Genomic DNA, 22,481 nt, shown 5'->3' with positions numbered 1-22,481 from the left:
TCGGCTCCACGGAAGAAAAGTTGATTCTACCTTGATGCTATCTCAGTGTTCCTATGAAAGGCCTAAACCCGTCGTTCCAAGTAGAACACATTTTCATCGAATTCTGAGCGACCTCGAAGCAATGGAATTGACCATTCTAAATAATGGTGATGACTAGACTGCGGACGTTTATATAAATTTCTATTTTTATAGCCAAAGCGTATGTCCATGATATCCAAGGTAAAATAGAATTTTTATTTCTCGTATCGATAGTTTCGGTGGCTTGCAAGTTAACAAAAACGGCAGCGATTAACTTCTACTCCATTACATTCCATTCGAAGATGTATACAGTAGCGGACAAAAGTTTAAGACCGCTCTAAAGAACACGATAACTTTTTTAATATTGTACCATACGATTTGAACTTTTTTGGGAAGCCAGAGCAATTTGTTTACTAAAGGATGTGAAAAGAAATTTTTTCAAAAATTGCATTTGACCGGAATTGTAGAGGAAATACTAAATGTTGCATTTTACAACTTTTTTATGCGGGCCTATATTGAAATTTTGAAAAATATGTTTTGTAGATCTGTGTCAATTGAACATATTCTGAAAATTTCGTCAAAATCGGTTGACGTTGCAATGAGCTACAAACGTTTGTAGCTAAAAAAGTTACAAATTCAACTTTTAGTATTTTTTCAACAATTCAAAAACAAAGTTATCGTCTTATTTAGAGTGGTCTTAAACTTTTATTGTGTATATCTTTATAAGTTGCCGGTGCACAAAGATCTGCAGTCTAGTAACGTGAGTCTACGACGTATGGTTCAATGAATGGGAATTGCGATGTCGACCGAATGAAAGAACAACGCGTGAACACAAGTATATATACGTATACTTTGGATTATGTTTGCACACTCGGAGAACCAAATAGGAACCGTCTGCGTACACACCTGTGCGAATTATAACATATTAGCTTGCCGACTGTATATGAAGCAATACGTACATATAAGGTAGAGAGAAGAAAGGAGACCTCGCAGATGTTGATTCAGCGACTGGTTTCTGATCTAGAGCTCGTAAGGTCCCTTTGGAAGCTTAAACAGTAGCTATACATTGCTTTAAACAAAAAGAATCGACTGGTTTATAGAAGTAAAGAACATCCCCCAATTGTTTAAAGCAGTGTATTGAAAGGGGTATTCTAGTCTGGAAATATTAAAGAAATTTTTATAATGTAAAAGAAACGAAATTCTCTGTGTCCGTGATAGTTTTTTTCATAGATTCATTTAACTGCTTCTAGCATCTCTAATACTTATTTCTTCGCTGTCTAAAAATTTGTTGATATTGCTGAAGCATAAATAAAAACTGATACAAAATTTTCGTGATCTGCTTCTTGCAGTGTTATAATATAAAAGATTGTAAAGTTTTGCGTTCTAGACCAGAATACTCCATAGAAGTGGTGACTATATTGTATATGTTACAGAGTCCTATACAGTGAGCAAATGGGGGCACTTTTGCTGAAATGTAGTATTTTTGTAAATTAGAATGTGTTATAGACAGAACAGAAATGGTTAAAACTGCAGAGCTAGGGTACCGGTTGTTAATAATTTTTGCTTTTGCTTCAAAAACTCTTTAAAAATGGATATTGTGAAGATTACTTCTTCTTCAAATACAGTCATTTAATACACTATAAATGTAGCCAGGCCTGCTCCGAGCAGATGGCGGGCATTATCCTGTCCGAACGACTCGGAATCTGGACGAATCTGCGTGGTACATATTCTCCTGGCAGCGTCTGCCAGGCAAAAGCTTCCGGGCAGATGGAAGGCAGCTCATTCCTGGATTCTATGTACCTCGCCGTAAGGCGAGGACCGAGCTGCCTTCCTTCTGCCCGGAAGCTCCTGCCGGGTCTTTCTGCCAGCAGCAAGTGTTACTTCTGCTGACGCAGCTGGCCCGGCCAAAACCGAGCATTTGGCTGATTGGGAATATGCGGATGAATAAGTTCCGCTAATTATCCGCCGGAATAGATAAACCGGAACTCTAGTAGAAGCACACGTTATGTTCAATTAACCCTCAGATGACGGTTCCTGGGAATCCTGGGTCCAGTTTGATCCAGATTGTCTAAATACTCAACTAACTTGTCAGCTTCTAATGATTAACACATTACCGACCGGTGATTATTGCATAATTTTGAAAAATCTATGCTACGTTGCTCAACACTTTTTAATGGAACCTTCGAGCAACAGCAATTTTTATTGTGAACTAACAATCCACCTAAAATAACGTCATCTAATAGTTTCATTTAAGATTGCAATGTAAAAGGAAATTTTCTATGCTTTCTTTTGCTGCAGCACGATTATTGAAAATCCTATTAACAGGCTTCCGTTAGGTAAAGTGTTAACTTTTATTTGCATCAACGAAGAGGTCTACTGTTTGATTGTATTTGAAAGCATTTGATTGAAGTAAGCCGTCCTCAGGGGGTTAGATATAGAAGAAAAGATAAGAAAAATAAGTGAAACGCATTACGTCGATATAAATGTTATATATTTCAGCATAATCGTTATAAAGCGCTTATCGACAGTGTCGATACTCAAGATAAGAGTTGTTACAAAGAGTTCTTGCATCCGTTCGTTTGCATCCACGATCCGTGTATGAGTATTGAAAACAAAACGACTTTGGGATTGTTTGTGAAATGTGTGTGTGTGAGAGAGAGAGAGAAAGAGAGTGAGAACCGACGTAATAATGGCAAGGCTCGACGGCATGGCATACATAATGGCGTACCAGCGACGGTCTACTACAGTCTACAGAGACGAACTTAAACACAATTCCGTGTATATGAAGAAATAAATAATAAAACCAAAAAAAAATGTAGTAAAAATATATTTTACAATACTCTGTACAAGATCTCATTAGAATTAGCGTAGAGTTAGCTCGGCGCAGATTAGTTAACCGTAAAGAAAACAGGCTATCAACCCTGGAATACTGTCTATCAGAATTGCTTTTCTCCTCCGTCCCCCCGAAAAAGAAACCACCACGAATCGATCATAGATAGACTACAAATCTTTATGCAAAATAAAAGTTTCTCTTCGTTCTCTATTTCCTCGTAAATGCATAAAATCCGCAGTCTAGTTATAAATAGCGTACAATACATTTTTACTTTCAATCGGCGAAGGAAAGAATCGACATGCCACAGTATTCCACGATTAATATGTCAGTGTCCGTACATTTCTGCAAATAAAAAAAGAAACAAAAAGAGAAACGATAATCCGTGTCTTCTGTTCGCGGTCGATATAAAATTCAAATATCATTTTCTCCCCGTTCCCGCGATCACTTTTTTTCTCTCGATTGATGCTAAAACGATGATTTCTATGATCGATGATCTCCCGGCCGATTCGCAGAAATAAACAGGCACGTAATAAAACACGTGAGGGGCAGAAATTCTCTCGAACACGTTCGTTCTGTCACTAGCAAGTCAACAACAAGTATATCTTCAATCGAAATCTAGTAATCGGTGCCAACAATTCACTGCACTCGGAATACATATAGGGAAGAGAAATAAAATTCTAGAATGGAGGAGCCCAGTAGAAAGAACATGAAGGTTCACAACACGATTATATTACACGTTAGAGAAAGAGAGAGAAAGAGAATGGAGGAGACGAGAGATAGAACAAAAAAGAACAATCGGTATCTACACAAGGCAATTATTCTCGAGCTGTTGCACTAGTCTTTGCCAGGGCCGGCCATCTGGGGGGTGCGGCGGATGCTATGCACCGGGGCTCCGCGATTGAGAGGGCCCCAACATGATCAAGAACTAAAATAATGTAATTTTTCTGAAGTAATTAATGTATTAGCAAAAACAAAATCACGCATTAAATAAACATGCATTAGTAATATATGTTAAATGCTTTCGGCGCAACGATTCGATCATTTATTCCTAATCATGAAGCAATTTTGCTAATCATCAAACAAAATCAACGTTTCGATCCTAGTTTGGATCCTTTTCAAGATTTATTTGGAGTTTTTCGCCATGCATGATAAATATGTTTCTTCGTTTCTTGAAAAGGATCCAAACTCGGATCGAAACGTTGATTTTGTTTTGATAATTAGCAAAATTGCTTCATAATTAGTAAGAAACGATCGAACCGTGTGTTGCGCCGAAAGCATTTAACACTTATTAACAGTAAATACGATCGATAGAAGAAACATATTTATTAGTAATATATGGTCGTGTTTGTAATTTTGTTTACTTTACAAAACATTTAGGGCCCCAGATGGTTTCTTGCACCCAGACCCCTTTATAGGGAAGGCCGGCCCTGGACTTTGCGCCGTATAAAAATGATACAAATCTTCCCCCGTGCCGATTTCGAGCTGACTGCCGGTCTATTCGATTTGATCGTCCGTAATCATTGATAACACCGAGTTCCCGCAGCATCAATGAACGTAAACATTATTATAGACATCCCTAACGAACTATGGATCACTATTCAGCTAAATTATACAAAGGTTGTTTGATTACATTAAAAAAAAAAGAAAGAAATGATGAATATACGCGCTCTATATACGCCCAATCTCTGCAAGGCAAATTAATTGGTAAAGATAAATGTGTAATGATAAAAGTATATGTTACACGTGTCACGTATCATCGATATATCAACTACTTATACATAAATATAATTTTATATATATATATAAATCGCTCACACCACAATTTCTTCTCTTAAAACTTCTTTCTATCCTAAACTATAATATATATTTATATATATATATATATTTTTAGTGTGCAATAAAGTAGTTCTTTTCTTCGTTTATAAATATGTAACAAAAATAGATAATAACAGATATGCATGTGTACACACGTGTACACATATATATCTATTGTATATATATACGTATTGTATGTACAATGTAGACATGTAAAACCTAACAAATTAGATGCGCTCGATTATTTTCTCTAAATCAATCTAATAAGCCTTTTACCGTGAGAGATAACTTGATTATCTCGACATGAGCATATTCGCGAAAAGTCTTGCGTGCTATCGTGCATTTTGCGATATTTTTTCGATGCTTCGGTTTTCGTTTGCGACACGACTGTACAATTCATTGAATAATCCCGCCGTCTGGCCAGTAAAAATCTAACGGATGGATCGACGAATTTTTCCGCTTATATCGACTATTATTAACGCTCTCGCACCGCACACCGTCGACCCTCGAAAACACGGGGTATTTATCTCGTGGACCAGCCTTTACCTCTTTTCCTTAAAACAACTTTAAACACTCTTCAACAACAGATAAATTCTCGACGTCGATTTCCTTGGAAATTGCAACTTTACACGCATCAAATTCCCGGCTGCTGTACGAGTAAATAGCGGAAACACCCTGTGCAAATAATCGCCGGCTTGAGTTTGTTGTTAGAAGCTGAGTATTTCGAGGAAGTTTTCGAAAATCCTGGTAGAAACAGATGCAAGCATCGTTGTGTGTCCGAGGGTCGAAAACACCTCTGCATGTGTCCATCCACCGTATTTCTTTCGGTCGAACGCACTCGGAAACACGCAGAAGATACTTCATCGATCGTTCGCATTCATTCGAGTTAACACCTTATCGGCAGATGACGCGACGCGGCGTTAAGTATTGATATTGTGCAGGGTTTCCTCTAATTCGGCCACTTGTAACGCTTCTGTGTCCAACAAACAAGATAATAATCGTCCGACGAAGCGTCTCCTGCAGATCTCTCATTCCTGATATTCTTTTAATATTATTTGCTTCAGTTAACTACTGTTCATCAACCTTGATCGTATATTTATCCCCATAGAGCGAAGAATTTTCTACTTTGATTGGTTTTCGTATCGTCGGCCACCCTGGGACATCGACCAGTTAATTTTATCGCTGTTAAAAAAAGTTATTGACAGATCAGCATGGAAATTTACCGCGGGAAGACTGTTCTCTATTAGGCCGTCGTGAAGGTATCCGCGATTTAAATAATTTCAATAATAACAAACACATCTTCTCGAAACGACTTCGAACGATGGGGATCGTCAGAGAGATCCAAAGATCCAATTACATTACAAAGATCCAATAATGTCAGGCTTGTTCCAATCGTATAAATTAGAGGAATGGTGGCATTTACTCATTTGTACCTTTAGAAGCATGATACAATGGCGTGTAAACCCAGTGGAGCCATAAACCACGGTTTGGAGCCGACAATTGACAAAAGGTATCGATGCTAGGTAAACGACGACCTCGTAAAACGATCTTAGGCCCAAAGGCTATGGCTGACCATGACCCACAGTTCCCGTCCATCGCTCCAATGAATTTATTACCCCACTGTACCGTGATACCTCCAAGTGGACCCAATAAAAGCAGTAAACCCAATGGGACTACAAAGAAACATTTAGAACCAGCAATGAATACCGCAGTGCCAGTTCTTCGTTTAGAAAGGCTCGGTAAATTTTAGGGCTTAATAATACAAACGGGCCCCGGCAGAAGAGCTTCCGTTTATGGCACTGCTGGGTTTACTGCGTTGTCGTGTCTTCCGTGGAGAAGCGAACTTTGAAATTGGATTTCACCGGTGCGACCACGACGGATAAGGTGCTAACAACTCTCATCCTTAAACTAGATAGCAATTCCTTATGTTACACACACGGTTCGTTAAATATTAGCGGCTGGTTCGCTTAGTAACAACAACATTAACATACGAGTATACGTAAGCTCGCTCCAAAGACGGTTCCACGAACGTCGAATTCTTCCGCGGAACCCGTTACACAATCATTTCGCAAGTGCAAACAACGGCTTCGTTAACCTATTAACCAGGGGGCGACGAATTAATTCGTCGGCTTCGCCTTTCGGCAGCTTCTCTGCTGCTCTCGTTCGACCAATAATTCGCTCGCGTCTCGTTGCGAAACATGTTCGCACGATCGCGGTCACGAACTAAAATAATGTACTAAATTCATGGCAACAATTCCGAGATCGTGAGAATTTCAATTCCAATTCATAATCGTAATGGATCAACGAAAAATATCGATTTCCGGTCGCCTACAGAAACTCGAGTTTGCATAAACATCCGCGGCTCGTTTATCATACTAATTTCACTGGTCTCGGGTTACGCTGCTCCCGCTAATAAAACCATCGCCCGGTTAACAACTGTCGTTTCCGTTTAACAAGTTAGCGTTGGTAGAAATTGTTTGGACTTGCAAAATAACTCGGCTACAAATCCTCTCAGGCCTTTTTCGTACAGATGTATACAGGGTGTTCCATAGAGAAGCGATCGACTCGAAAGCCGACGCGTTTTATGGACAGTAGAACAGATAGTCCACGGAAGCTTCGGAGGAAAGCTCTGAGATCGAATCTTCGGAACGGGAATAATATTTTCTGATCGTACCGTTTTTCTCGATACCAACGGATGCGTCTAACAATCGCGATTTCATGTTTTCGGTAAAGAGTTAGAATTACCGAGCACTAGGGACAAGGTTGGCAAACCTTGAAAAATCCCGAAAATTCGGACTTTCGTAAAAAATTTGAAATTGATCATTTTGACTCGGCAGGAAGATTAAATGTAAAAATTATAAGACCTATTTTCGCGAGGAATCCACGATTTTTTCTGCGAGATTGCATCTAATAAAATGTCGCATCTATGCATACTGTTGAAATGAAACCCGTTAGTGAACGTGTTAATTGAAAAATAATTTATTCTGGAAATACGGCGTTTGTTCGTATAGAAGTGTTGAATGACGAAGAAAACATTCGTAGAACTTCGAGATAAAGCTTCTGTGGACTCGCTTGATTGTACTTATGCCACGTTTCCGTATGATACAGTAATTTGATTAGCAATCGATTTGATTATTCAATGTCAGATAAAACGCGAATCATCGATGCGAGAAAAATAATTCCTTCTCCGGTGTCTCTCTGATTCACTCGACTTTATATAAAACTCTTCCGCGAACAGATTACAGCAACGATTGATTAACAATGCGTAGGTAGATTAATAGTCACGATTCTTCAATTTTACGTACAATGATTCAGGATCGAACGATATGTCCTGGCAAGCAATGATCCAACAACATCGCAATAATATTTCAAGTAATATGTAAAAACAATTACTGATCAATCACTGATGATACAGTAGAAACGGCGATTAGTTAAAGAGAGAAAAAAGACCTGTAAAAACTTATGTACCCCGTCAATGACTAGCTTAAGATATTATGCATATATATGTAATATATATATATATATATACATATATATATATAGAGAGAGAGAGAGAGAGAGAAAGAGAGAAATATATATAATCTTGCTTTGTTTCAGCATAAATGTTTCAATGGCATTACACGGTTCTCTAAAATTTCTGCAATAGTGGGCCATCTCCGACTGTTGTACTAGCGTGTTCCGTGAACATTTCGATGACTCACGATCGATTAATCCTTGCTGACCGCCGAAAGTAGTCTCGAATTGCGCAAACAATTTCTCTGACCTTAAAACTCAACTTGCCGGCAAAAACAGCCAAGTTTAAAATAGAATATGTTCGCCTGCAGACAATGATTGGACTGCGGATTTTATTCGTTACAAAATCTGCGTTTATCCACACGCGCGCGAATAAATTTATTGATTTCACGATTCTAGCAAAGAATAATATAAAACATTTTTATCGCTGTAGGAAATACAGTGTAAACAATTCACCTGCCACAAGCTCGATAATTTTCTCTTAAGTAACGATCCTAAAAGAAATGATTGCTATCTCTCGGTAACTACTATCAAAACAATGATTAGGAAAAATCCTCGATCGCTAAGCTTCGATTCCTAGAAGACTGTACAAATTGATAGAAGGAGAAACGAATTTCGATTCGACTCCCGACTCCCGGAACCGCTTCGGAAAATTACGTAAAGATCCGCAGCCCAAGGACGGCCCATAAAAGTTCGACGGTGGAAAATGTCGTGCTTTAAAAACCGACTGAATAAAAGAAGTTTGAACGCGGCCAGCGAAGGACACTCGTAAAACAGAAACGTTAAAGAAATTTTATTGTTCTCCGATAATCAGCAGTCGGTTCGATGCATTTCTATATACGTGTGTAGAAAATGTGCAAAATCTAGCTATGTACTCTCAAACCTGCGATTTGATTAATCATTCCTTATCTTATTATCCTTGACCCTGTACTCGTTACCATAGTTTCCTTTTACTGCGTAGTTTCTCGGTTCCGATCGTTGCTAGCGATAGTAAGGTACTACAGGAACGATTTGTAAAGTTGTATTGTTACACTGCGGATTTTATGCACTTATAGCGTAACAGAATTGTCTAATGTACATGTTCGGCCGACACTGGAACCACCGGATTAGTCAGAGAATCCTATCAGATTTCTTATATTACAATTGCTAAAATGATAAACGGCGTGTGCTTCCCCCAACGAAATTGTCGAATAGCTTCTATTTGTTCGGGCACGTAAAAATCTCGGAAAATATCTGAATAAATGCAGTCTCGTTATTTTCATAAGGCAATACGAACCAGTCACGTTTAATCGACGGTGGTTCCAGTGTTGACACTCCGATAAAGCTTAACGAGGTTCTAGTCCCATTCAGAACCCGACTGTTACCCTAAACAGAACAAACGAGCCTCCGTTTGATCGCGGTTCCCACGAAATTAAAGATCTATATCTGCATAAACATCCGCAATCTATAGTTGTTATGTACAAATAAACAAATTGCGCGCACGAATGCAGTTGCAGCGTAAAGATTTCCATGCGTGTGCTCCACGTATGTTAACTAAAAAAAAAGAAAACAAATATATTGTACATGTCGACGAACGGCCGTTCGAATCTTCGTCGCTGTTCGATCGCGGCGATCAGCGACAGAAATTCATGGACCAAAGCGATTGATTCGTGATCGCGTGTGTAATTTTCGTTTCTATTCTTTTTTCTTCGTTGATCGCGAGGCATTCGAGAATCTTATTGCACCTCGCGATACAACAAATGTACAGGGTAAGTCGCGAGAAATCTGTGTTGAATTCGAAGATGAAAGAAAATATCGCGATAGCATGGATAAAGGTATTCCGTAGAACGTGAATGTATTCTTAGCTACAAAAAGTCTATGATATACGCATTCTTTAAGCATAAAATATTAAAAAATTCCAATCGTTACCGCTATTAAACAATTTATTAACATTGCAAAAATTCCTAATAATTTAACCTTGTTTTTTAAAAAACTATTAAACACCTAAGGTGGAACGATGGATGTTAAATAATTTATTTCAACATGCATTATTCGTCTCAAAGGTCATAGCGCTAGGTCGTCGACCGTCCCGTCATTCGTCGGACTGTGGAGAAAAAGTGCGTATGACCACCAAATCGCCTTGAAAATAAAAAACGAAGCAAAAGATTGTCCTCTTTTCCACTTTGAATTACAACACAGATTTCGGTGCTCTAGTTGCCACGACTCGCCCTGTACAAGCGAGAGAGAAGAGCATTCGTGCACCGCTGTCATCTGCGTGTGATTGTGCAACGCCAGTTGACAATTGTTTGTATCTGTTGCGAGAGGATAGCAGGCCACGAATATTTTTGTCTGTCGCAGTACCTCCCTCCGCTAGACAGCAACTCTAAACGCTCACCGAGGTCCTCGAACCACAACCAAGTTTGATATGCATATCGCTATCATGCACTCTAAAACGAAGCGTATTCCAGGTATTGGCATGACGCTCGAACGGAAACAATATTTCCAGAACGCATGACATTCGACATCGGAACAGCTTCCTTTTTACACAGAATCGATTAACCCTCTATAGTTGAACCGTTACAGTTCGATCGCACACACGGACCATTCGAAAAGGCGAATTTTATATTAAATTTAATACAATAACGGCTTCCGGTCAACAAACAGAGTGCCGAATAGAAAATAACAAGACGTCTCTAGAAAACAGACTACCGTTCTATAAAGGGTTAAAAGCTTCGACACGAAAATTACAACGCTGCCACGGCTAGCCAGCGAAGAAACTTGATTGCCTCGGCAACTGTCTGTCCGCGAGGGCAGCGTATGCCACATAATTTACTTAGCCTACGATTCTACCTTACGCTATGGCGTCGCTAGTGTGATCCTCGCCGTCACATTGCACGATAATATGATACAAAAGTAACCCATTTTTGTACATGCTTCCACGAACGAGGCCATTATTCGTCTTTCTATCTCTATCGTGTCCTGTTCAACCAGTTTCTCAGTCATAGATCCCGGACACTTCGCGTAGAAACAACATCTGACCTCTCCGGGGGGCGTGGTGTCGTCCCTGACAATTTCTCTCGGCCAGTTTAAAAAATACTATATAGTCGTAGAAAACCAAACACAGGACAGGTTTGGCGAGCACCTAGAAACGCGGTACCGTATTGCACCAGCTCGGTCTGCTTCTTGTCCGGTAGTCCCTGTGCAAAGACAGTGGTCCAAAACTGGTTACACTGCCGCGGGTCGCCACTGTCTACGAAGCCCCTTCATTGGATAGTACTTGGCACAACAGTCACTTTACTGTACTGTTCGTCGGACTGTCCAGCGGTGGTCTGCGGTAGCGGCTTCTCGAACCTCTCGTGCTGCACGTACGGCGATGACACGGAGGACGTCCTGTGCTGCTCCAGCTTCGGGTTCTCCGCTATGGTGACGTAGCCGGTGTTCGGTTTGCTGGTGATGATCGGCTTATCGACGTCCAGCTTGCCGGCCGGGTGCGCTCCCGCGGGCCAGTAGTGCGCGTACGCGGTGGTGTCCTCTTCGCCCTTGTCCTCCGTTGTCTCCGTCGCTTCCGGTTTCCCTATCTGCTGCGGTTGCAGTCTCTGAAACACGGAGCTGGCCAGTACGTACGGCTTCGAGCCATCGGTCGTCGAAGAGTCCGGAGGATCAGCTTTAGGCGACGCTTCCGGAGAAGTCGGTAGATAGCTTGGCTTCTTCGACATCTCGGAGATCGAGGACACCGAGACGTACGGCTTCGACGGGGGGTCCATGGTGGAGGGCAAGGATGGCGGACTAGCGAACGAGGAGACGAACGGTTTGGCACACGCGTCGGTCAAAGACGTTGACGCGAACGGAGCGGCTATCGTTGTGCTCCTTGTGTTGTCGATGCTGCTTAAAGCAAACGGCTTCTTCAGCGAGTCGATCAAGCCTGTTTTGACATATGGCTTCGACGACTTCTCCGCGGTGGAGAACGGTGTCAGAGCCTCCAGTTTCGCCTTCGATTCCGTGAACGCCAGGTCGTCTAAATCCCGAAGGGTGTCCATCGGCTTCTTGTCCTTTTGCTTCTGCTCCAACGAGGCTAAGGTTATGTAAGCGTTGGGAGGCTTGGTCTCCGCTTTGATTGGTATCAGTGTCTTCGCCGTGGCTTCGGTTATGTTACTGTCGTCGTCGGGTTTTGATTTCATTGGTTTCGGAGCCGCTCCTATCACGCTGTAGCCGCCCGTTGTTGTTTCTTTGGGTACTGGGCTAGGGTTGCTAGATAGCTCTTCAGAGGACGGCATGCTGATGTAGCCGGTCGAAGACCATGTGTGCTGCGACGTTGTGAGGCCGGTGCTGTCGGTTAAATTTGGTGTCGACCGTGCCAGCGATAACGAGTCCCCGATTATTGGCTCGCCTGTCTTCGCCACCTTTACGTACGGCTCCCAACGAGCCGTTTCCGCAGTGAAACCGGGTCTTGTTACCCCGACGTTCCTCTGTCGCAAGCTCGAAGACTCCCAAGGCTGCAATGTCTCCATCAGCTTATTCGGCGACACTGGCATGGGATCTATCTCCGTGCCACTATCACTCGAGACCTGAGAGTCGGATGTGAGCGAAGAAGTGACGGATTCTTGACCACTGGAGCAGCCGCTCGAGTCTGCTGACGATTGCCGGATGTGCTGTTCACCACCCTTCTGTAGAAGCTTCTATAATCAATATTAATAAAGCATAAATAACAAATATAGCTGGATGGTTATACAGCGTATGCCACTAACTCTGTTACAAGGTGATATCTCAGTTATTTTTCATGATACACGACATGTCGAAGGGACAAATTATTTGATTCGAGGGGACACGTATTATAGCGGGAAATTTGTCCTTTTGACATTTCGCGTAGCATAGAAAATACGAGAGATATCGCGTTGTAACAGAATTAGTGGAACACGCTGTATAAAGCAATAATCCTTAAGAGAACGGTGTATTACCATGTTGGGCGCTAATCCCGGCGGTAGCTTAACTCCGACGTCCTGCATGGCTTTACACTTCATCCACATTCTATAATAATGAAACGAAATAAGCCAACGTACCTTTGATAAACTATATGAGAAAGGATATACATACCTCTTCGAGACATGTGCGACACAGAGAAGCACTGCAATGACGCTAACACCTCCTATCACCCATATCATCACCCAGACGCTGAACGACGGACCTATCACATAATCGTTTATCATATATTAGTAAACATTTCGATGACTGATAATAGATTAACACTAGGTTTACGGAACGCGTCGAAATTACGCGTTATAATATTTTTAATTTACCGTTATTGGTACTAGGAAAGGGAAAACAGAATATCTGAAGGATTTTACCATCGCTGTAGCAATTTCCCTCGCCCGGATCGGACCACTCTCCTGGCAGATGCCTGTTATCAGACGCGATGTTAACAGCCCTCACGCGAAACTCGTACAATTGCTCCCTTCCCACGGTCTTGCAATCGGGTATCGGCAACTGGGCCTCTGTGTAATGATTACATCAATTACATTAAAATATGAACACACTTTCTCGAGTACTTTTTGTTTTTTGTCCACATTACCTGTTTTAGTACTGTTTTGTATATCACCGTTCCGCGTCGATATTTGATAGTAATTCAAATAACCGGCCGCGATATCCGGTTTCTTCCACTTGACGGCCACTTGACTGGAGTTTATGAATCTCACGTTAGGCACGTCGATCTTTCCAGGCACTCCGATCTTCGTGACTTTGTAAATCGTTGGTGACCTCACGCTGCAGGACACGGTGCACGCTGCCACACCGATGCTGTAATTCGTGTGGACCATGAGATTCTTGAGTTCTATGTGGTTCGCTTCCTCGACCTTCTGCGCTTTACTGTTGTAATAGACTTCGTAGTATCTTAAAACACCGTTCATAGCATCCGGAGGCTTCCACGTGATGAACATCGTCGTGTTGGTCACATTCGTCACCTTGACGTCTTGCGGAGGTGTCGTCGGAGCAGCTTCCAGCGTTGTGTTGTACAAAGGATCGCTGTGCAATCCTTCTTTGTTCTTCGTCAACACGGCGACCGATAATCTGTAGGTTGTGTAAGGTTTCAAATTGGTCACTATGCCGTGGATGGTGTGAGGATCCGCTCTTATCGTCGTGTTCAGCTTCGGGCCTTTACAGTTCAAGTTGTACGGCGATACTATCGGGCAATAATATATGTTAAATCCCTCTACGATTCCAATGCGGTCGGAACAATCCAGCTTCCATCCGACTTCGATGTAGTCGGAGGCGATTCGGTTAATCCAAACGGACTTCATTTTGCCAACGATCTTATCGTGGATCACGGTGCACGATGCCCATACCATACCACTGCTCCCTTTATGGGTATTCGTGGAGATAGCGAATTGGTAGAGCTTGCTAGGATCCGGCACGGTCATGTTGAAGATCGTCGTGTTCTTGCTTACATGCACCCAGTCCAGATAACCCTGCAATCATCAATATCGATATGAATAGATTTCAGTTACCGAATATCCGCGGTTGCTAGCTATTACATACATTGCACTGATAAGGGCGATCCCGGTTATCGTTATCACACCAAAAAATTGTGTAATTTGTGATTTCTGTGCTCATCGTAGGTGGCTTCCAAGACAGCTCGTATAAACCCCCGTGGAATGCTATTTTCGTGAACGCTATTGGTCCGTGCGGTACTGCGGAACACACACATAAATTATAGTCAACTTTCGAGAATTTTCTACATTATAAGCAGATTACACTGTCCAACAAATCTCCCGTATATTTCTGAAGGAAAAAATCTGAGAGCCTGAATTTTCAAAATAAATTCTTAAACTTTAAAATCAAATTTTTCTAGAACAGAAGATGTTGGAAAAAACCAGCTGTAAGAATCGCCTTCGTCATCGAAACGCAGAATTATTGTTGAACAGCGTTATAATTTCGTTCACTCTTTACTATCTTACTTTCGTAGTGACTGGGAACAAAAATTTTAGCGCGCTCCTTGTTCATCCCGACAATGTTCGTCGAAACGATCTCGAATCTATAATAGTTGTTGAGATTTATTCCATTGAATTTAACGTATGTCTCTGTCGTCTCGTTAGGACGGAGCGACAGTCTCTTCCCGTTCTCTTCAACGTGGTCGATCTTGTACGCGAAATTGTCGCCGTTCTTCATGTTGTCCGGTATAGTTTGCCAATACAAATACACGTCCCTGGTGAGACTGTTCTCCCCCGCTACCTCGAAGCTCCCGATATCGGTTTTTGGAGAACGGCCAGGTACTAAAATACCAAGTACATAGAAATGAAAGAAAGAAAAGGCGAAACACCCTGTAGAATACCAAATGGCAAAAATCGTGTCGCTTACCTGTTGGCGATGTTCTGAACGTGACCACGCTGAACTCGCTCCATTTATTATGTTCCCCTGTGGCAAGAGCACTCTTCATGGAAACCCGTACATCGTACGCGGTGTTAGCATACTCCAGTCCAGAGAGATTATAGTTTCGCTTGTCCATGTGAACCTCGTTTGTGATATTAATCACCTGAAAAGAAAGTACAGGATATATTATATTACATTGCTTAACTCCCATACGGTCTTTTGGTCATTTCTGACGAATTAAAAAATTGTTCGCGAAAAGAATGTTTCCCAAAACACGTATCGTTTTGCTCACCTGCCAGGCGTCTTTGAGATGCCAATGATCCTGGTACATTATCCTATGGTGCAAGCCAGGTGGAAAGTTCTGCATAGGAAAAGGCACGCTCCAGTGCAGTAATGCGCTGTCCGATGTTTTATTAATCACCGATAGATTGGCCGGTTTTGCAGGAATAACTGGAAACAGTTACCATTATCATTACAATCGAACTGGTCGAAATTGCAAGCGTAAAAGTAAAAGGATACGAACCATGAGCAAAATGATGAAATTTGTATGTAAAACTGGTATTCCCTAGCACGTTCTCCACGTTTAAGATGAATGTATAATATTCGTACGGCTGGCGGTAAATCGGGTTCGTTGATGTGTCCCACATACATGTATTCGGCGGCAAATCTTTCGGTTTTTCCTGCGGGCAAGGATACAACTTTCGTCCTGCTCTTCCCGGTAATTTGAACACAAGCGTGAATCTTGTTGTAACGTAATTCTGGGCGGGATCCCACGAACATGTTATGTTCTCCCAGTTGTGAGACACACAGGTGAAATTCTTCGGTTCTTTAGGTTTATCTGTTGGTAAATATTAGAATTAGGAAACTCGTAGGAAAAATGTTTATCTTATCAGCTTTTTTTTTTGCGTGTAAAAAAAACTTCTAGGCAAGAGTTACAGAGATTAAAATTTCCTTCTAAATGGTTCCCTTTGTGTGAAAAGGTCTCTGCAGAAATTCTTATCTTGAATGATAGTCGAGTATGGATTCCAAGATACGAAGCACATTAAATGATACTTCTATAATTTGAATGCAGGCTCTTGTCTCTGTGAAATATCTCTTGACCTACCCTGATAAGCGTATGCATGAATGACACTATTTAGGAAGGAATTCGTGCTGTCAGCATAACTCAGATAACCAGAGACACTTTTACCAAAACCGGGAACCATTTCGAACGGTATTATTCGAGGACACAATACTCACATCCCACTACAACTTTATTTAAACAAATTGCTTCTGCTGCTTTCTTGTTGGAGTCGTTCTGTGGTCTCAATTTACAATAATACATGTCCTCCGCAGGAGGAGGTTGTTCCACGTCCAATGATATTGTGGTTTCATTAATGATCGTGATAAACTGTGGTTCCATTTCTTTGTTGTTTCGAAAGAATACCAAATCTGAAGCATTTCTTCCAGGCAACGTTTTATTTAATATACAAAGTATTTTTAACGATTGACCATACTCGAGAACAATGTCTCCTTGAGGCCAAGTTCCTTGAAAGAAAGATTTATAATTGTGTTTATAATTGTTACTATGATGTTCCCGATGAAATAGATTAAGTTAAGTCGCCTCGAATGTGAGCTTACACTGTACGTCCACGGTGCATTAAATATAGATACATGCATTTAGCTTCTATGCTAGAATTCCAAAAAGAGTAGAAAGGTTCTCGCATGCTTTATTTATAAACCCGGCTAAACTCAACCAATTCGAGGAACGGATAATTATTGTTTCACTTTTAAACTTACTTCCTGGTGTTTTGAGGCCGTGTGCACACTCGTTGGGATCCGCACTGCATAATAATGTACACGATAAAACAATGATAGGAATTAAAAATGTTCTCCAAAAACAATTTCGCCACTGTGTACCAACTCTCTTGGTAGTAGGCACCATCAAATTTCTGTCTGCCCTTGTTCTCCGCGAATTGTATGCATCAGAGCACGCATAACTATTCGAGATTTGTTTTTGTTTGTGACAATGCATTAAATCACAATTACAGGTAAAACGGTTAACATCTTCGCTCGATGTACAATGGTCAGGCGAATGTATTCCAGAAGAATAGTCGATACTTGCTGAACATTCAGCTGTGTCACACGATTCATTTTCTATCCTATTTAGAATGTGTTTCTCCGCAGGGAGATTATTACTTATACCATTTTTACATCGCTTAGAATCGCAGCACGGTGTCTCCGTCATTCTACATACATCCAAAGATCTAGAGGCATCGTGTTTCAACGCGATTTCTGTATTCGACAATGATATTCGAAACATTTCTCGTACGGGTCTTTCGGAATCTGCTTTGGTCGAAGACATCTTGTGATCCCATCACTGAAAAAAAATATACAGTTGTATCAATCACTGAGAAACGTTTTCGTCGCAAGAAAAACTGGCTACGACAGTACTAACAATAATAAAGCTTTTGCAACAAGGCTTGACTATATAGTTTCAAAGCTGAACTGAGACTGAATCAGAAAACTCAATCCTTACGCATGACGAAGATAAGACAGACACTAATGAGATGGAGTATAGTTCCGATTGGTAAATCCTGGGTCGTGACATTTTACTTCATTATTTTCATGCAATCAGTTTCCAATAATTTCTTATCTAATGTATTTCTTACTATTAAATCAATCATGAATAGTATTGAATCTTGGAATAGAATAGGGATATATAGAGTTATTTATCCTAATTAGGAGAATACAAGTTTGTGTTTGAAACAATATTTGTACGTACATGTATTAAATAATATTTGAAATACATAAACATATTGCTAGATGAATTATTTATCTAGCAGATTCTATTATGCCATTGTTCTATACATTGCTCGAACAAGATTTTTTTTAGTTTCAGAGATATCGCGTAAGTCGAAAATTTGCTATAACCCTTCTACAAATACTAATTTTTTTCAAATTTTTATAAAACCTGAATTTTTTATATAAACTTCTGAAGCATTTTTATACGAAAATATTATAGAATAGCGATAATGTTCTAGTAAACATCGAGGATTAACAATTGCGAATTTCTTAATAAACTGTCGAATTGTTGTTTAGCTTGATAAATGGTTTCGAGATTATTATTTCAGAGAAAATGATTCTCTTATATCCGTAAACGATCCTTATCGTCCAAATACTTTTTGCCGGAGAATAACAACAAATAGTAACAATAACAACAAAAATCAATAATAAAACGTGGATCGGACGTGGAGAGTAAAAATGCGAGTAATGTAAGCTGAGTGCTCCATCGTTCTATTAATCTACGCTGCTGACAATAAGTATTTTCTCAATCGCCGTCGTTATTTACTAGAAAAGTTTAATTATCGGAGTAAGAGGAAAATATTGATAGCTCGAAAACGTAATCAGTCATCAGGGCTGCAGAGGAAGCGAGTGAAAGAGCGAGAGGGAAGCAGAGTGGCAGCAAAAGAGAGGGAGAGAGAGAGAGAGAGAGAGAGAGAGAGAGAGAGAGAGAGAGGGAGGGAGGGAAAAAGAAAGACCTAAAAAAGGAGGGAGAATTCTACATATACATATGCGCGACGTAGCATGCACACGGCCATGCGGCGTGCAGAAATTATTTAGCACGGTGTTGGTACAGGGCCGTTTCTGTAAAACTGCGGAACATTTCCCAGAGATATTCGAGACGCGTATCGCGTCGGGAACGTTACGATCGTTTATTTACGAGCATACGCCGCGCTGTATCCACGACGTAACGCGTCTCCGTGGTAGATGATCGTACCTCGTATCCCGTCTTGTCGCGTGTATACAGGGTGTTCCGCAATTAAATCGACAACCTCCGTCAGTCGTCGATAGACTGAGGATTGTTATGCAGCAACATGAGAAACATAAAACAGGAAATATATCGAAAAGAACACTCATTGTATTTCGAATTCACCAAAATAACTTCTTAATCCCTAAGATTCACTAAACCCGTACGTTTTTCATTCCTGTTAACTCCAAATCAAATTCTACTAATCTGTTATCGATGTTTAACCATTGGTAAAACTATAAAAACAGTATAAATTTTCTATGTTTTGGGAAATTATAAACAACAAAGAAGTTCAGTAATGATTGTAGATGCAAAAATAAAAAAGATCAACATTTTTACACTGGCTCGTTATTATACGAGAAGGGGTTAAGGGTTAGGCTGTTCCGAAAGGCCAAACGGTGAGATCTCTTTCCTTGAAAATGACGAGGAATGTAAACAGCGATTGACCCAAGTCTTAGTACTTCCTTTTTCATCAGATTATGTAGACTGTTTGTCTCTTTTGAAATAGTATTTGACACGATCACGTTGCTCGAATATTACGTTAAAAAATACGAGGACGACCATGTCCATTGAATATCGAGATCATTTTAATGAGATAACAGTATCGGGATCCGAATCTGATAATGAAGCAGATCTATTGTTTATACACGTTTCGAAATAACTTCTGCGCCACCGAGAATTGTCGGTTTAATTATCGGTTTAGTCGGCGGACACCCTGTATAGCGTCCGTGTGGCAGCTCCCGTAACTGTGTGTGTTCTCATGAATGCTTGCCTGACGTACACAGAAGCACGCACGGCCACACGCACGCCATATAATGTACACGCGAACAATGCTTGTAATGAGGCTGGCTGGTGCGAACGATGCGAATTTCCGTGTCCGATCGCGGATCCGATGATACACGGACATCCGATCGGCCTACAAACAGTCCACCGTATCTGAATATCGTGGTTCTGGTATCACGGTGAAACGACATATTTCGCGAACAGTGGGAAAGTCCAAAGCGGTCGCACGTCCATTATCGAATCGTTCCTCGAACGTCTCACTCACCGTCAGCGTACGATCGACGATTTCCCGAGGATTCTGCCGCATCGTGTCAGCAGAGATTTCGCGTTGGTCGCCACTTCACCACATCAGAAACTGAACGAACACTTTTGGAACGGTCGAACGCGGACCCGTTCTGTCGCGACACGGGTAATATCCTTTGGTCACCGTAACGCGCTCCGAAATATCCCGACAAACACACAGGCCGCACTCTAGAGCGAATCTCGCACACGAAACACGTAGCCACGGCACCTATCGCGAATCGCAGCCGCAGAAATCGGCCGTGTCACTTCATATTCGCGAAAAATTCTGTTTACATTCGCCCAGAGGGACCCACGAATAAATATATAAGAGACACATTCTGGGTAAAATACGTGCGATCAATCGACAGTGGTGCCAACATGTCGGCGACTGGCGATCGAGAATCTCGAGATCTGTCGAGATCGAACGCGACGCGATCGAATCGCCCTCCTCTTACGATTCCTCGAATTTCAAGATCTTTCGGATGTTTTTGAATGATCCATCCGATCGTTCTGGGGAAACGTGACACCGTACGAAATGGGAAAAACACGTTTCGGGCGTTTCAGCTTGACGACATTGGCTGACGTCACGACGAAACGTCAAGCGCCGCATTCTCGGAAATGTAGGCGCAGGCTTCATTGTTGACCGCGATATTTCCCGAATGGCGCGGTTTTTGAATGCGCGAGATCGATTGTGAGCTATAGAAACAACCAAGTATTTGTTCCAATTTTTATGTAACATTTACTAAGATTTACCACAAAGTAACGAGGAAATCAGGGATGTTTTGTTTATTCATTAGCTCGGATCGTGGAATTGTAATCTACACTGTCGAAAAGAAACTTGTTCGAATTATTGATGCTTTAAAGAGACTGCATTTCGTAAAGAAAAGTAAAAGAGAAATACACAAATCTTCCTTAGGACTTGTACAATAAAGGCGACGCTTCAAGTTTTCCTTTAACTTCATTCTTTTACAAGAAAAATAGTTCAAGATTGGTTGCACCTAATTCGAAAGTTCAAGTAAATGAATTGTTTAACATATTGAAATTATCGAGCAGGACTTAATTTTAATTAAAGGTAGAATTTTTATTTGTAACAATATCGATCTCTTAAATTTATTCGTGTAGTTGTAACGAAGTTATAATCAATGAAAATAACGTGCATATACAATATTAAACAGTTCGTGAATGCATCTTGGCAAGAGACAATATCGCAATATAAGTACAGAAGACATGGGAGTTCATTTAATGTAAAAGTTACAGTTGTTAATACATTTCTATTGAAAAATTATTTCTTCATTGATGAAGCTTATAATTATCAATAATAATATTGTATAACTTTTTAGAAATTGATACATATATATATAAATACTTATATATATATATATGTATATGTATATATATATATATTTACAATTATTTTGAACTTGTTTATAATATCCTACATAATATACAAATGGTGTATATATATATACGTATATATATAATTATAAAAAATAAACAGAATAATTATGATGTAGGAAAAAGTATGATCCGTCTGTAAATGCAATTACCGCTGCTTATCGTTCATACACGACAGACGGAAAAATTGCTTATCTAAACAAACAATGAACAGCGACAATTTTCACGCTCATAAATGCTCCGATTTGTTTACTTTACATGAATTAGGTTTAAAAATATAGCTTAATTCGTTCTTACTTGATTCGTTTACCGAACATTCCCGACCTAGTCGTTACGAACTTACTAGTAAAAAAATAGATTTATTAGTTTTTACTTAGTTAACGTGCCTAAGTGTCGCAAAAAGACAGGAAGAGGTTGTTTTGACAAGAAAACTTTTTGCCCGATCTGATTATTACAGACATTAACGGGTAATCAGTAGACTTCGGAACTTTATGCGCTTATTGCATATGAGAAGTTTAGAAAGAATTGCATAATTTTTTTTACATAATCTTTAGTAATTGTGTGGAACGAGATACTAATCGAATTTAACGCAACTTCGTTTTATTCGTAACTAGACTGCGGATCTTTATGCGAAATAAAAATCGTCTGCATCGATTGCACGAAATAGAAACTAAATTGAACGTTATTTCTTCCATTGATGATTTTGATAGAGGA

At 40.5% G+C, this 22,481-nt stretch overlaps 1 protein-coding gene across 2 annotated transcripts; it reads right to left on the bottom strand.

Annotated features, from left to right (window-relative positions):
• Positions 1 to 1,018: 1,018 nt before the first annotated feature.
• Dome (cytokine receptor domeless) lies at positions 1,019 to 20,709 on the bottom strand. Of its 2 annotated transcripts, none has more exons than XM_076424123.1 (13): positions 20,356 to 20,709; positions 17,297 to 17,876; positions 16,757 to 17,044; positions 16,041 to 16,355; positions 15,810 to 15,967; positions 15,506 to 15,680; positions 15,106 to 15,420; positions 14,687 to 14,838; positions 13,725 to 14,616; positions 13,501 to 13,647; positions 13,250 to 13,340; positions 13,114 to 13,183; positions 1,019 to 12,831 (listed from the first exon to the last, which is right to left on the bottom strand). In XM_076424123.1, exons 2-13 carry the CDS (start codon positions 17,859 to 17,861, stop codon positions 11,422 to 11,424), a joined length of 4,578 nt encoding a protein of 1,525 aa, XP_076280238.1. In that variant the 5' UTR covers positions 17,862 to 17,876; positions 20,356 to 20,709; the 3' UTR covers positions 1,019 to 11,421. The 2 variants fall into 2 exon arrangements, with proteins under 2 accessions (XP_076280238.1, XP_076280237.1); XM_076424122.1 differs by having other exon boundaries at positions 1,019 to 12,834; positions 20,356 to 20,708.
• Between the last annotated feature and the right edge of the window lie 1,772 nt (positions 20,710 to 22,481).

This window comes from Lasioglossum baleicum, chromosome 5 (genome assembly GCF_051020765.1).
Source record: "Lasioglossum baleicum chromosome 5, iyLasBale1, whole genome shotgun sequence".
NCBI classification, from domain to species: domain Eukaryota; kingdom Metazoa; phylum Arthropoda; class Insecta; order Hymenoptera; family Halictidae; genus Lasioglossum; species Lasioglossum baleicum.
This window is presented reverse-complemented; position numbering and strand designations above follow the sequence as displayed.